The 17,029-nt window shown below is 44.9% G+C and overlaps 1 protein-coding gene across 1 annotated transcript in view; it reads left to right on the forward strand.

Annotated features, from left to right (window-relative positions):
* The window catches only part of LOC141144882 (valacyclovir hydrolase-like), a 72,255-nt gene extending 61,904 nt beyond the window's left edge, over nt 1–10,351 (forward strand). Inside the window, exon 7 of the mRNA XM_073630969.1 lies at nt 9,304–10,351. Coding sequence (XP_073487070.1) covers nt 9,304–9,397 — 94 coding nt within the window. The 3' untranslated portion in view covers nt 9,398–10,351. The remainder of the gene's footprint in view (nt 1–9,303) is intronic.
* The last annotated feature ends 6,678 nt before the right edge of the window (nt 10,352–17,029 follow it).

Raw genomic sequence — 17,029 nt, forward strand, 5'->3', positions numbered from 1 at the left:
TGTCCTGTACCCTGATGTACTGTGCCCTGACGTGCCCTGATGTGCTGTACCCTGATGTGCTGTGCACTGTACCCTGATGTGCTGTGCCCTGTACCCTGATGTACTGTACCCTGATGTACTGTGCCCTGATGTGCTGTGTACTGTGCCCTGATGTGCTGTGTCCTGTACCCTGATGTGCTGTGTCCTGTACCCTGATGTGCTGTGTCCTGTACCCTGATGTGCTGTGTCCTGTACCCTGATGTGCTGTGTCCTGTACCCTGATGTGCTGTGTCCTGTACCCTGACGTGCCGTAATGTGCTGTACCCTGATGTGCTGTGCACTGTACCCTGATGTGTCGTGCCCTGATGTGCCCTGTACGCTGATGTGCTGGGCTCTGTACCCTGATGTCCTGTACCCTGATGTGCTGTGCCCTGTACCCTAATGTGTTGTGCCCTGATGTGCCTTGTTCCCTGATGTGCTGGGCTCTGTGCCCTGATGTGCTGTGCCCTGATGTGCTGGGCTCTGTACCCTGATGTGCTGTGGCCTGATGTGCTGTGCCCTGATGTGCTGGGCTCTGTACCCTGATGTGCTGTGCCCTGTACCCTGATGTGCTGTGCCCTGTGCCCTGTACCCTGATGTGCTGTGTCCTGTACCCTGATGTACTGTGCCCTGACGTGCCCTGATGTGCTGTACCCTGATGTGCTGTGTCCTGTACCCTGATGTGCTGTGTCCTGTACCCTGATGTGCTGTGTCCTGTACCCTGATGTGCTGTGTCCTGTACCCTGATGTACTGTGCCCTGACGTGCCGTAATGTGCTGTACCCTGATGTGCTGTGCACTGTACCCTGATGTGTCGTGCCCTGATGTGCCCTGTACCCTGATGTGCTGTGCCCTGTACCCTGATGTACTGTACCCTGATGTACTGTGCCCTGATGTGCTGTGTCCTGTGCCCTGATGTGCTGTGTCCTGTGCCCTGATGTGCTGTGTCCTGTACCCTGATGTGCTGTGTCCTGTGCCCTGATGTGCTGTGTCCTGTGCCCTGATGTGCTGTGTCCTGTACCCTGATGTGCTGTGTCCTGTACCCTGATGTGCTGTGTCCTGTACCCTGATGTGCTGTGTCCTGTACCCTGATGTGCTGTGTCCTGTACCCTGATGTGCTGTGTCCTGTACCCTGATGTCCTGTACCCTGACGTGCCGTAATGTGCTGTACCCTGATGTGCTGTGCACTGTACCCTGATGTGTCGTGCCCTGATGTGCCCTGTACGCTGATGTGCTGGGCTCTGTACCCTGATGTCCTGTACCCTGATGTGCTGTGCCCTGTACCCTAATGTGTTGTGCCCTGATGTGCCTTGTTCCCTGATGTGCTGGGCTCTGTGCCCTGATGTGCTGTGCCCTGATGTGCTGGGCTCTGTACCCTGATGTGCTGTGGCCTGATGTGCTGTGCCCTGATGTGCTGGGCTCTGTACCCTGATGTGCTGTGCCCTGTACCCTGATGTGCTGTGCCCTGACGTGCCCTGATGTGCTGTACCCTGATGTGCTGTGTCCTGTACCCTGATGTGCTGTGTCCTGTACCCTGATGTGCTGTGTCCTGTACCCTGATGTACTGTGCCCTGACGTGCCGTAATGTGCTGTACCCTGATGTGCTGTGCACTGTACCCTGATGTGTCGTGCCCTGATGTGCCCTGTACGCTGATGTGCTGGGCTCTGTACCCTGATGTCCTGTACCCTGATGTGTTGTGCCCTGATGTGCCTTGTTCCCTGATGTGCTGGGCTCTGTACCCTGATGTGCTGTGCCCTGATGTGCTGTGCCCTGATGTGCTGGGCTCTGTACCCTGATGTGCTGTGGCCTGATGTGCTGTGCCCTGATGTGCTGGGCTCTGTACCCTGATGTGCTGTACCCTGATGTGCTGGGCTCTGTACCGTGCCCTGATGTGTTTTGCCCTGGGCCGGTCTGGATGAAGTCCAGGGCCACATTTTTGTGCCAGTCCAGCCCTGGTGTGGTGTAGTCTTTGAAAATATTGCAAATACAGTTACCCTCTGTTGCGTAGATTTGTTTTGATCAAACTTTTCTTGAGAACAGGATGCATATCTTGGGATTAATAAAGTATTCTGAATCTGAATATTTCTGTTTTATGGACCCTGGCAACCAATAGAAATCCGAAAACACTCTCCCAACTTAATATATATATATATATATATATATATATATATATTATATTATAAGAAGGCCAGTATGGTGGCCTGAATTTCCTCCCGCTTTTCCCTTTTTCAGGGCACTTCTCAGCACATCCTGTTTCATAAACTACCCATTACTTACCTTGGGTATCCCCCCTTTTCTTGGCATACCAACCAGACCACCAAGGCACACTTCAGGTCTATTTATGTTGTACAGTGCCTTTCAAAAGTATTCACCCCCCCTTGGCATTTTTCATGTTTTGTTGCCTCACAACCTGGAATTAACATGGATTGTTTGAGGATTTGCATCATTTAATTTACAGAACATGCCCCCAACTTTGAAGATTTTTTTTTTTTTTTTTTTTATGAAGCAAACAACAAATAGGAAATAGAAAATAACAGAAAAAGTCAATGTGCATAAATATTCACCCCCCCCTAAAGTCAATACTTTGTAGAGCCACCTTTTGCGGCTATCACAGCTCCAAGTCGCCTCAAATCACACACAGAGTGGTACAGGTTTTGCTCAAGAATATCCCTGTATTTAGCACCATCCATCTTTTCCTCAACTTCGACCAGTTTCCCAGTCCCGACTGCTGAAAAACATCCCCACAGCATGCTGCCACCACCATGTTTCACTGTGGGGATGTTGTTCTTTGGGTGATGTGATGTGTTGGGTTTGCGCCAGACATAGCGTTTTCTTTGATGGCCAAAAAGTTAAATTTTAGTCTCATCAGACCTTCCTCCATACAATTTGTGAGTCTCCCACATGCCTTTTTCGCAAACTCAAAACGTACCATTTTGTTTTTTGCTGAAAGTAATGGCTTTCTTCTGGCCACTCTGCCATAAAGCCCAACTCTATGGAGCATACGGCTTATTGTCATCCTATGTACAGATACTCCAGTCTCTGCTGTGGAACTCTGCAGCTCCTCCAGGGTTACCTTAGGTCTCTGTGCTGCCTCTCTGATTAATGCCCTCCTTGCCTGGTCCGTGAGTTTTGGTGTGCTGCCGTCTCTTGGCAGGTTTGCTGTTGTGCCATGTTCTTTCCATTTGGTTATGATAGATTTGATGGTGCTCCTAGTAATTATCAAAGATTTGGATATTTTTTTTTATAACCTAACCCTGACTTGTACCTCTCAAGAACATTGTCCCTTACTTGTTTGGAGAGTTCCTTGGTCTTCATGGCAGTGTTTTGGTGCCTCTTGCTTAGGTGTTGCAGCCTCTGGAGCCTTTCAAAAAGGTGTGTATATGTAATGACAGATCATGTGACACGTGGATTACACACAGGTGACATCATTTCACTAATTATATGACTTCTGAAGGTAATTTGTTGCGCCAGAGCTTTTTATGGGCTTCATAACAAAGGGGGTGAATACATACGCACATGCCAATTATCAGTTTTTTTATTTCTGAAAACATTTTATGTATATATTTTTCAAATTTTACTTCACCAACTTAGACTATTGTGTTCTGATTCATCCCATATAATTCAGATTAAAAAAGCATTGAACTAAAGGCTGTAATGTAACAAAATAGGTAAAAAGCCAAGGGGGGTGAATAGTTTTGCAAGGCACTGTATGTCTTGTTGCGTGTTTGTGATCCACATCTCTCGATCATAGGGCCACAACTAATATATATATATATATATATACATACACACTGTATATCTATCATATTTTCTCTAGTCATTTTCCAGGATGGCACACATGAGAGATAAGGCTCCTCCCTACAGGAAAACAGGAAACATAATCAATTGACATTTTTAAGTCCCCACCCTTCCCCTTGATCCTGAGTCTTTGATTGTGTTTCTCCCTACACAGCGAAACTTTTTTTTTTTTTTCCTCCAAACCAGATGACCGAGGGTCGAATGGTAACCCTGTGAGGCAGGTATAGGCAAGCCTGGGGCTGAAATATATCCTGTAGGCTCCGGCCTTCTCACAGGTGGCCCAGAAACTGTATCAGCGATTCAGTCACTGGGGTGAGAATCTGCCACTGTTATACACCGCTCAACAGCTCTGTCTCTCAGACTCCTTCTGTCTACCTCTCTAAGTGGAGGACAACGGTGCAACCCCGGGAAGGGTAAGCGCTGGAGGAGATGCTGACCAGTGTGGAGGCTAAAGAGAGAGCCCAAGGAGGCACCAGTTCACTACGCTGGACAGGTGGTGCAGAGGAGCGAGTGTCTGCCTAAACCACCTCAGATGGGAAAGAGGAAGGTAAGGCATTACCCCCTTCACCCCTTTGTGTAGTTACTGACTGGTGCAGTGCAGGACACAGCCTAATCTTGCAGCTCCCTATGAGGGACAGCAGTTGAGGGGTGGGGGGGCACTTTGGCGGCTATATTCCTTGCGTGTGGACCATAAGGATGGAAAAGTGAGCCCAGTGGCTGTGGCAAAGGGGGAAGACGACAACGGTGACTACTTCCCTTTGCCTTGGGAATTTAGCTGCAACATCCCTAATACCAGCCAGATGGTTTCTGGGCATTTGAGATAATCTCCCCTGGTGTCTGGATACAGATAGCCCAGAAGCTTCTGCTAAAACCACCAGCCACAGCTCCCTCTTACATCAGAGACGCTGTGGTTATCACAACAGTAGGTTGCCAGCCTCTCCCTATAAACCCGATTGTAGTACATTAGTAGGGGTGAATATAGTGAAGAGGGGAGACCTGGTAGATACAAAGAGTTTTTTTACAGGCCAGGTATACCACTGAACAAATGATTAAAGTAGGGTTGATTGTGCAATGGTTTGCAGGAACCTGGAGGGTTCAGGAGTAAGCTCCCCTGGTCAGCAGGTGCACTAGGTAATCTGGCTCTATTAGCCCAGCTGCTAGGAATCTGAAGTTGCTCCAAGATGCTTAAAAGCTGACCTTCTAAATTTCAATGATATGGCAGAAATCAAGCTTCTGTGCGGCACAGCAAAAATGCATGGGGAAGGCACAGTAAGCCCCGGTTCACACAGGGGGGGCTTGTCAGGCGACTTATCCTCCTGACAAGTCGCGTCCCGTTCTGTACTATGGAACCGTTCTAATAGGAGCGACTCAAGTCACTCCGACTTAGAAAAAGGTTCCTGTACTACTTTTGGGGCGACTTGCATTGACTTCTATACAGAAGTCGTTTTGAAAGTCGCAGCTGAAGTCGTGTGCAGGTCGCCTCACAGAGTCGGCCTGCAAGTCGTGTTGCCCCTGTGTGAACGAGCCTAGGGGTTCCCTTGTGAACAAATTCTCCTTTTGGAGGTTGCTTGCTATGGGTAACATTTCATAAGCTCTAACCTCCCACTCCACCTTTACATTGCGGATATATTTACATTGCAGGAGGTTAAGAAAAACCTTTTTGTTGGTTTGTACTACAGTCCACCCAGTGGCAGAACTAGAAGCGATTTACCATAAATCGCTTCCTACAACCTTTAATTGAGGATTTTCTGTGCAAACCTCTGTAAGAGCTACATATGTAAACCGGTAGTTAATGATTGCTTGTTTAAAGGCTCATTAAGACCTTAGATGCTGGAAGGGTTTGATTAGCCCCACCTGTGTATGAGCTGGCTACGTTTGCTCAAATTCAGGGAGCGGAGGTAAAGTAGGACAACAGCTACTATAGTAGAGGGGTGTTCAACCACTTTAGACTTTCATTTTAGAATTTGTTCCTTCACTGGTGGTGAAGGGTTAGTATCTACAGCCCAGGCTATGCCTATGAAATAATGTGCCCCTGTTTGGTTATTTCATAAAGGGATACACCATGACTCCTTCTTGGCTGCACACCAGTAGAGCTTAGTAGTGAAGGTTTGTCTTTGCTGGGATGTGTTGTGGCACATCAGAAATACACATTGAAATTCGTGAAATCTCTGCTCATAAGGGGTATATTACTGTACATCAGAAATGCACTACACTGAGGATTGATTGATTGTTTTTGCTTTTACATCCGAAATGTACTACTTTATTTGGCTACAGATCAGAGAAATACAACAGCGAAGGTGCTCTGTACTTTCTGGTTTTGTGCCACATGGCAGAAATGCACATCATTGTGTCTTGTGACATCTCTGCTCATAATTGTTATATTGCCGCACATCAGACATACACAAGATTGAGGTCTGTGTGTTTTTTTTGTGTCCTGTATTTACTGCCTTATTGGTTGCATATCAGGCAGCAGTGAAGATTGATGGTCCTGGTTTTTGGTCTACACAGCAGAAATACACATTGAACCTGGGCCAGGGGTAGTACATATTCTGCCTTTGGTATTCGGTGCGGCACCGCAAAGTGGTGTTGTGCCGATTTAGACAGTGCTATTAACGGCAATGGCTGCCGATTTTAGGCATGTGATTTGACATGTTGCTTTGCATGCCAAATCGCTTCAATATGGACCTAGGCTTAGGGTTGTGCTATCTCTGTTCAGAATAGTTATAATGCTACACAACAGACATACAAAGATTGAAGATTGTTTGTGTCCTGTATGTCCTATATTTACTGCCTTATCGTCTGCATATCAGAAAGACACAGCAGTGAGGGGTGTTTTTTCTGTTTCTCATTGTCTCACCTTGCTGCTTCTTAGGGATACACAGCAGGGGGTTGTTGGCTGCACTCCTCCAGGGAGACACGGCATTGGGGAACCCTCGCTTGTTCGACCTGAAACTTGCAAGTTTTTCCCTGCGACTTGTGTAATCTTTAGGTCTGTGGCTCCAGAGAGCAGGGATTTCTTGGAGGCGTTGCGACCTGGAGTTGCACAGACACGAATGGTACCCATTGGAAGCCATGGTGTATAACTTCTCATGCATCTTGCAGTCCCAAGTTGCAGGTCGGGTCGCACGGGTGTAGGAGCCATAACCTTATCTGTCCGTTCTGGGTGAGGTTTTGCTACACAGCATGAATACACATCATGGAGTTATTGCCTTATTTTGCAGTACACCAGAAAGATCGCAGCTGTGAAGGCTGTCTGTTTTTTTCTGTTTTTATGTTGCTGCAGAAATACTCAACTTAGAAAGCACCAACAAGCTTCAGTTTCATATTGCCTTACCGCACTTCAGAAAAACACAATGCTGCAGGTGCTTGTGTCCTTTCTCAGTGTTTGGTTCTATCTGACTGCTTAACAGAAAAGATTGTCTTGTGTTCCATATTATTTTACCCTGTGGCACAGCAGAAATGCACAACATGGGAGTTGGTGTGTTTTTTTTTTTTTCCATCCTTTCTGTATTTATATCAGTTATGACCTAGCTAGCTGCACTTCAGAAATACGCAGCATGTAGGGTTTGCTTGGGTCTTTCTGTTTTTACATCTTGGCCGCACATCAGAAATCCAAACGGTGAAGACTGTTTGTCTACATTAAGGTTCAGATTTGGGTTTCTTCCCATATTTGATATGTTGGTTTAGCTAGCCGCACTCAGATACACAACATTGTCTATGCATGTGTCCCTTTTGTCTAACTCTATTTATTGTGCTGTGCCCACAATCTATGGCCTTTTAAATTTGTGATATTAGTAATGCATATATCACCTTTTTTATTTCAGACCTTCTTCTCCATGGAGGGGGACAGGAGTTCTGGCTTGAGATGTCACATGTTAAAAAGCCTTAGCCCCTTAGCCCCCACAAGACGGGTCTCTGATTAATCTTTTTAGTGATTCTAAGTAGCACCTACAGGCACAATAGGCTATGGTTGTTAGACGTGTGAGACAGGCAACGTTGCTAACCTACAAGTTTAACATGTTTTCTGATTCCATCTTTAAGAGCCCACTCCACCTAGATCCTGCATCTGAAGCGGAGAAGGCAGGGACATTGGTGGAGCAGACCTGCAGATCAGCCACATGATCCAGCTAAGATACCTTTATCAAGCATATGGAGTGGAGGTAAAGTTCACTGCAGAACTGAGGTTCGCCAATAGGGTCTTGCAGGCAGTGGTCCCACCCTAAGGTAAGCCCTGAGGTACTTGCTTATCCTCTCAGGTGTGCCGTCCTGGAAGATGACTAAAGAAAAGTACCAGTTATACTTACTGTTAACTACCTTTCTAGGAATTCTTCCAGGACGGCAGGCCTACTTCCCCTCCGTTGGAAGAGGGAAAATTATAGAACGCTAGAAGGTGAGTGCTTTCGAGGAATGATTTCCCTTGTGTACCAGGTTCAGGAGTTACTTCTCTGCAAACTGAGGATCAAGGGGAACCGTTAAGTGTAATTGGTACTTTTTTTTTACATTTTTTTTTTAGTTCTTTATGTGCTTGCAGGAATGACCTAGGGAAGGTAGGAATCCTTTTCTCAGACAGAACCTTCTGGGGGTGGAAGAGATACATTCTTACACTGCTCCATACCTATGTTACTTGCATTACAGTACAGTTAAAGGATAGCTAAAACAGAAAAAACAAATTCAATACGTTGTAGCTTACAGTCCTTAGATATGATGGCTGCATTCATTTTCCTTATTTCAAGCTCAGAACATTTTCAGCAAATACAATATACCTGTTCATATTGCCCAAAATGCTGTGTCTGTCGCTTCCTGTGACCTGCACTGAAGAATATCTTCCCTTCTAGCTATCCTCTGTAACCTACCAATTGCCCTGTCACCATGTAATCAAGATGATACAGACATGGAATCCATATCAGGAAAGCAGCCTGAGGTGACAGCCATGGCTCTCTCCATCGATACAGTGGAGGAGTGATGTATCCACCCATTGACAGGAGGGTGTGTTATTTGCAGGATTACCAGGTGAAAATAGAGCAAAAGAAGCTTGAAAAAAGAAAATGAATGCAACCACCAAATTAAAGACTAGTAAGCTGCGTCATAATACAGTTTTGGTTTTGGATATACTTTAACTAGCATAAGAGAAACACTGTGACACATTTAGTGTGTAAACATGCATCCCTTTTCTTACACGTGTGTGCCAGAGCACAACTCTAAAGGGTGGTTCCAAAAGTCAGAAATGGTTCTATCCACACAGGCGTAGCAAAATAAGAACAAATGTGAGATTTGCAGGTCCAATTGTTTGTAGGCTAAAATCAAGGGAACATGCTAGTTGTTGTTTAGGTGAGAATCAATTTACTAGATCAAGTACTATTGTGAAAAAACATGTCAATTGGAAGTTTTGTATTGAATGTTAGGGAAAAGTTGTTGCCAAGCTCTGTTGGTATCCTAGCTACTAAAAGAGAAGTATTACTGAAAAAAAATTATTTTTATATATTTCAGATTACATCTGATGCCAAAAGGCAAACATAATCTTCACCTGAGATATGCTGAAGAGTTTAACAGTTTAGTTGAACAGTTCCTGCTCTCATCATGATATATGGGGAAGGACGGGTCTTCGATGGAACGACTGCTTATCTATGATGAACTTAATTAGTAATTAAAAAACATGATCCGCAAATACAATGGATATAAAATTCTACACACCCCTTTTAAAATGTCAGGTTTCTGTGATATAAAAAAAATGAGACAAAGATAAGTCATTTTAGAACCTATAATGTGACATATAAACTGTACAACTCAATTGAAAAACAAACTGAAATCATTTTTGGGGGGGGGGGGGGATAAAAATAAAAGTTGCAGGGCAAAGTTGGATCCACAGTCATATGGCTCTCGTGTCATACCAGGGTCAAAGACCATACCAGACCCTTCTCTGAGCATTCAGCCCCACAGGTCAGGAAAGGGGGTGGGGATGAGAAACCAATACCTTCGTGCTTGGTACTTTCAGCTGTCAGCAGGAATTCCCCGCTAACAGCTGAAAAGTAAAGAAAAAAATTATGGCAATTATTGGTTGTTAAGGAACGGGGCCGCCGCGTCCTTAACAACCAATCATGTGTCCTCGGGATTTCCCTCCCTGCCTCCTCCTCCCCTCTCGTCAGCTATCGCCAGGCTCGGGACCACATGTTTGTGGAAACTTCCTGCATTGGAGGTGAGCAAGCCCAGCTCCCCCCATCCCACTGTCCTCCTCCCCCTTCTGCCGGGTGCAGCTCACACATTCAGCTCTGCTCATCGCGGCTCCGCTATTTCTGTCACAGTCCGGTGGGCAGGAGTGAGTCCTGTGTGACCTCCACACAGATCTGACTTTTCCTTGTCAGCTGCACGGCTCTGCACACATTGAGATTTCTCCCGTGCCCTGTGTGTCCGTACTCAGCCTGGTGGAGCCCCCCTCTTCAGCAAGCAGAGGCACAGACACACAGCCAGCACCACTGCAGCAGGTCAGTGTGTGATTAGACCCCCCCCCCCCGATGTGCCAAATGCTAATTATATATATAGGTGTTAAATGCATGAAACAGACATAGAAAAGTGAAGTCTAATATCAATTCCTAAATATATCTTGGCGTGTTATAATCTGAAAATTAGCATCTATAGTGTCCATGTAAATCCAGCAAATATGACTGTTTGCACTGGAATTTTGGTTTCACCAACCAGTGTGAAGTTTGAAATCGAACAATATGTATTATGTATGAAATTTTGTTTATGCATGGACAGTGGACACTATATATGCTAATTTTCAGAATATTAACACGCCAAGATATATTTAGGCATCAATATTCACTTTTCTTTGCCAGTAATTTTTGTTTTATTTTATTAAAACTATATAATTAGAATTTGACACAGCAGCACAGCACATACAGTGGGGGCGGAAAGTATTCAGACCCCCTTAAATTTATCACTCTTTGTTATATTGCAGCCATTTGCTAAAATCATTTAAGTTCATTGTTTTCCTCATTAATGTACACACAGCACCCCATATTGACAGAAAAACACAGAATTCTTGACATTTTTGCAGATTTATTAAAAAAGAAAAACTGAAATATCACATGGTCCTAAGTATTCAGACCCTTTGCTGTGACACTCATATATTTAACCCAATTGCTGTCCATTTCTCCTGATCATCCTTGAGATGGTTCTACACCTTCATTTGAGTCCAGCTGTGTTTGATTATACTGATTGGACTTGATTAGGAAAGCCACACACCTGTCTATATAAGACCTTACAGCTCACAGTGCATGTCAGAGCAAATGAGAATCATGAGGTCAAAGGAACTGCCTGAAGAGCTCAGAGACAGAATTGTGGCAAGCACAGATCTGGCCAAGGTTACAAAAAAATTCTGCTGCACTTAAGGTTCCTAAGAGCACAGTGGCCTCCATAATCCTTAAATGGAAGACGTTTGGGATGACCAGAACCCTTCCTAGAGCTGGCAGTCTGGCCAAATTGAGGGGGAGAAGAGCCTTGGTGAGAGAGGTAAAGAAGAACCCAAAGATCACTGTGGCTGAGCTCCAGAGATGTAGTCGGGAGATGGAAGAAAGTTGTAGAAAGTCAACCATCACTGCAGCCCTCCACCAGTCGGGCATTATGGCAAAGTGGCCTGACGGAAGCCTCTCCTTGGTGCAAGACACATGAAAGCCCGCATGGAGTTTGCTAAAAAAAACCTGAAGGACTGCAAGATGGCGAGAAATAAGATTCTCTGGTCTGAGGAGACCAAGATAGAACTTTTTGGCCTTAATTCTAAGTGGTATGTGTAGAGAAAACCAGGCACTGCTCATCACCTGTCCAATACAGTCCCAACAGTGAAACATGGTGGTGGCAGCATCATGCTGTGGGGGTGTTTTTCAGCTGCAGGGACAGGACGACTGGTTGCAATCGAGGGAAAGATGAATGCGGCCAAGTACAGGGATATCCTGGACGAAAACCTTCTCCAGAGTGCTCAGGACCTCAGACTGGGCCGAAGGTTTACCTTCCAACAAGACAATGACCCTAAGCACACAACTAAAATAACAAAGGAGTGGCTTCACAACAACTCCGTGACTGTTCTTGAATGGCCCAGCCAATGCCCTGACTTAAACCCAATTGAGCATCTCTGGAGAGACCTAAAAATGGCTGTCCACCAATGTTTACCATCCAACCTGACAGAACTGGAGAGGATCTGCAAGGAGGAATGGCAGAGGATCCCCAAATCCAGGTGTGAAAAACTTGTTGCATCTTTCCCAAAAAGACTCATGGCTGTATTAGATCAAAAGGGTGCTTCTACTAAATACTGAACAAACGGTCTGAATACTTAGGACCATGTAATATTTCAGTTTTTCATTTCTAATAAATCTGCAAAAATGTCAATTCTGTTTTATTCTGTCAATATGGGGTGCTGTGTGTACATTAATGAGGAAAAAAATGAACTTAAATGATTTTAGCAAATGGCTGCAATATAACAAAGAGTGAAAAATGTAAGAGGGTCTGAATACTTTCTGTCCCCACTAATATATCAATAAAACCTACACTATACCCCCACCCTCCAACTCACCTCCATGCTCCTCTACATGCTCACACTCAACAACACGCTCAGCTCCATGCACATGCTCCAACTCACCAATAAGTTCATCTCCACGTGCACACTCCCACTCATGAACATCCTCGCTCCCCAACAGCACAGGCACAATCTGTTTAATGGTAAATATTTAAAAAGGCTGTGCTCCCTTTCCACAAATCAATTCTGTATTATGTGTAAAAAAAGTGCTACTAGTGCTATAGTGCTGTATGTTCAGCTCACAAATCAAACATATCAATTCTATGTTTTTTAAACAATATATAAGTAAAGTTCTGACAGTGCTGTGTGCTCAATTCATAAATCAAACAATAAATACAAATAAAGTGCATTAAATCCATACAAAAAAGTAACAAAATAAGGTGTATAAAATACGTTCAAAACTAAAGTGCATGTACAGTATCTCACAAAAGTGAGTACACCCTTCACATTTTTGTAAATATTTTATTATATCTTTTCATGTGACAACACTGAAGAAATTACACTTTGCTACAATGTAAAGTAGTGAGTGTACAGCTTGTATAACAGTGTAAATTTGCTGCCCCTCAAAATAACTCAACACGCAGCCATTAATGTCTAAACTGCTGGCAACAAAAGTGAGTTTACCCCTAAGTGAAAATGTCCAAATTGGGGCCAATTAGCCATTTTCCCTTCCTGGTGTCATGTGACTCGTTAGTGTTACAAGGTCTCAGGTGTGAATGGGTAGCAGGCATATGTGTGCGTACAGGGTGTGCCAGGTGTGCCCAGGCACACCCAAATCACCCTGTGCAGAACAGATTCCCCCTACTGATCTGGCTCCCCCTCCTTCCCCCCGCAGCACTGCCAGCTTCCCACCTCTCCCGCCGGCTGTTGCTGCGGGATGTTTTAGGATGAGTGGGGGAAGGGGCCAGTAAAAATGTAATTTACTAGCCCTTTCCTTTTCTGAATGAACATCATAAATAATCGGTGGTGTGTGCTTAAGCTTTGGGGTGCACACCCTAATGCCATAGGCTGCGCACGCCTATGGTAGCAGGTGTGTTTAAATTTGGTGTTATCGCTCTCACTCTCTCATACTGGTCACTGGAAGTTCAACATGGCACCTCATGGCAAAGAACTCTCTGAGGATCTGAAAAAAAGAATTGTTGCTCTACATAAAGATGGCTATAAGAAGATTGCTAAGACCGCGAAACTGAGCTTCGGCACGGTGGCCAAGACCATACAGCGGTTTAACCGGACAGGTTCCACTCAGAACAGGCCTCGCCGTAGTCGACCAAAGAAGTTGAGTGCACGTGCTCAGCGTCATATCCAGAGGTTGTCTTTGAGAAATAGACATATGAGTGCTGCCAGCAATGCTGCAGAGATTGAAGGGGTGGGGGGTCAGCCTGTCAGTGCTCAGACCATACGCTGCACACTGCATCAAATTGGTCTGCATGGCTGTCGTCCCAGAAGGAAGCATCTTCTAAAGATGATGCACAAGAAAGCCTGCAAACAGTTTGCTGAAAACAGACTAAGGACATGGATTACCCAAACCATGTCCTGTGATCTGATGAGACCAAGATAAACTTATTTGGTTCAGATGGTGTCAAGCATATGTGGCTGCATCCAGGCGAGGAGTACAAAGACAAGTCTGTCTTGCCTACAGTCAAGCATGGTGGTGGGAGTGTCATGGTCTGGAGCTGCATGAGTGCTGCCGACACTGGGGAGCTACAGTTCATTGAGGAAACCATGAATGCCAACATGTACTGTGACATACTGAAGCAGAGTATGATCCCCTCCGTTTGGAGACTAGGCCGCAGGGCAGGATTTCAACATAACGACCACAACACACCACTGCTTTGCTAAAGAACCTGAGAGTGAAGGTGATAGACTGGCCAAGCATGTCTTCAGACCTAAAACCTATTGAGCATCTGTGGGGCATCCTGAAAAGGAAGGTGGAGGAGTGCAAGGTCTCTAATATTCAACAGCTCCATGATATCGTCATGGAGGAGTGGAAGAGGACTCCAGAGGCAACCTGTGAAGCACTGGTGAACTCCATGCCCAAGAGGGTTAAGGCAGTGCTGGAAAATAATAGTGGCCACACAAAATATTATTACTTTGGACCCAATCTGGACATTTTCACTTAGGGGTGTACTCACTTTTGTTGCCAGTGGTTTAGACATTAATGGCTGTGTGTTGAATTATTTTAAGAGGACAGAAAAATGAAACAGTTATACAAGCTGTACACTCACTTCTTTACATTGTAGCAAAGTGTCACTTCTTCAGTGTTGTCACATGAAAAGATATAATAACATATTTACAAAAATGTGAGGGGCGTACTCACTTTTGTAAGATACTGTAACTCCATCCAAAGAGGTTATAAAATGATCCCCAAAATATCTGTACATCTACACAATATTATTCAAATATGTGCTCCCTGCATCCACTAGTGCACAACTGCAATACCCCTGTGCCCCCACCAGGGTATGCACTCACCTGCCAGTATGGACCCCCTAAGTATACTACGAGGAAGGTCAATCAGGCTTCTATGTATTGCTGTGTTTCCAATGTGTTGCAATGGGTCCGTGTTGCAAACGGGGTTCAGGGAGAGGAAAAGACCATGCAATGTGGAGAAAGGCCCGGGCTTTGTTATAAGCCATAAGCGCAGAGTGACCCCCTATAATAAGGGGTCTACAGAAGCTGGTAAGCAGGTTTTTCAGCTTTTGGTGGAGACATTGCTTCACAAGGTGGTGGATGGTGGAGAATGACACCATTGTCACAAAAAACTGTGGATTCACTAATGGACAATTTGTTTTTTCATATTCATTTCTTGTTATGATTATGTAGTGCGATTCTATATTTTTTTATTATGTGATTATGTCATACAAGAGAATTGCTGCTCAGTTTTTTTATATTAGGCATTTTATAGAGCCTTTTTTTTCTATTTCTTTACATTTATAACTTTTACTCAGAAATATTTTACTTTCCTTAAAACCCACTGGGACGTTGTGCGCATTCTCATGCACCAATCTATACCGGGGGGGGGGGGGGATTATTTGCCAATGAAGTTCTGTCCCAGTAGCTTTCCCAGACACTGTGGGTACAGATATACTGATGATATATTCCTCATAAAGACAGGCACAATCAAGGAATTTAATTTATGGTAGAAATTAGTAACGGCGCTTTCAACCTTAAGTTTACTGTGCAGAGTGACAAGGCCAGAATTCCCTTTTTCAATGTTGAGAATGTTGTGAATACAATACTGCACGCATGTAGCTCACATCCATGGACTCTAATACCTTGTATATCATATGGACAATATATCCAACTTTGTTGGAACTGTTCTAGCAATGAGAATAGCAAACATCAGCCCAATTTACTTCAAACATGGCTACTGGTAGGGGCTTACAGTAGAACAATTCTTAAAGTGGTTGTAAATCTGAAAAACAAAAGAAAAATTCTGAACATTAAATTAAATAAAGATCACCAGCACTAATCATTTGTGCTTAGTATGGTATGTATAAGCACTCCCTGTCGCCTGCAATCCTCCCTGCGCTTGTGAATAGACTAAAGCTGACACCAGAAAATATATGGGGACAGCCCTCCCCTTCTCCTTTGAGTGAAAGACTGTGCGGAGGAGACAGGTAGACAGGTGCATGAGCCATGAATTAAAGCTGTGTAAAAGTAAGTTTGTCCCTGCTGCTCCTTATTTCTTTCCCCTGAATAAAATCTATTACAGCCGGTGATTCGGCTTCCTTTGTGTCACTTTTGGACTGATCTAAAGGTCAAAAGTTTATTAAAATAATTTTATATGGAAATAATGACATACAGTATTTGCAGATATGTTGTGTTTCTTTGCCTGCTACCAGCCTGTCAGTGTGTGTATGAATTCTACTCATTCTACCTTCTGTTGTAAATGTGGGCAATGATTCAGACAGACACACAGTTAGACAGCAAGAAATGAAACAGAGACAGAGAGCTGAAAAAGAGAGATCATGAGTGTAGCACCCTCTAATGTGCTAGAAGTGGAATGGCTGGAGTTTTGTGAGAGTAGGTACATTTCCAGGCTTGGCTGGTGTGTTTTGATCTGGGTTGGGAGTGACTCAGAGTAGAGCTGGGTGATTCACAGGCAGCATCACCAAGACCTCCTACTTCTTTCCAGATTGTTCTAGTGTTTTCTGGAAAGGATTGACGAGAAGTAGGGTGAAGCTGTCTGTGGTGTTTTGGGGAGCCCTTAACAATCCCCAACCTGGATTGGCAGGGGGCAGGCCTCCCTAAATACCCAGGGTCAGTCTAGCTGTGGAGGAGTTAGTATCAGGTGGAAGATGGAGATAGAGTGTTAGGCTGTCATGGCCTTGGAGGACGCTCCCCAGTCTGGGGGGGTGACCTTGGGCCTGGGCTGGGGTGCGGACGGGACCCACTCTTACAACCCACAGAGGTGTCCTAACGAGGAGGCACAGGAGGAGCAAGAGTGGACAGCAGGAGAGCACTGCCTAGCAGGTCTCCAGGAGATCCACAAAGGCAGACAAGAGGGTTGGTGAGTGTTCACACAGTCAGGAGGAGTGGGAGGCACGCCTGAGAGGACTGGGATAGAGCAGTCTGGGATGGGTGCAGAGCCAGTCAGGAAGATTGGGGTGACACGGGCAGTGGAAAATGGTAGCTGCAGCCAGGAGG

Source organism: Aquarana catesbeiana, linkage group LG05 (assembly GCF_042186555.1).
Source record: "Aquarana catesbeiana isolate 2022-GZ linkage group LG05, ASM4218655v1, whole genome shotgun sequence".
Lineage (NCBI taxonomy): Eukaryota > Metazoa > Chordata > Amphibia > Anura > Ranidae > Aquarana > Aquarana catesbeiana.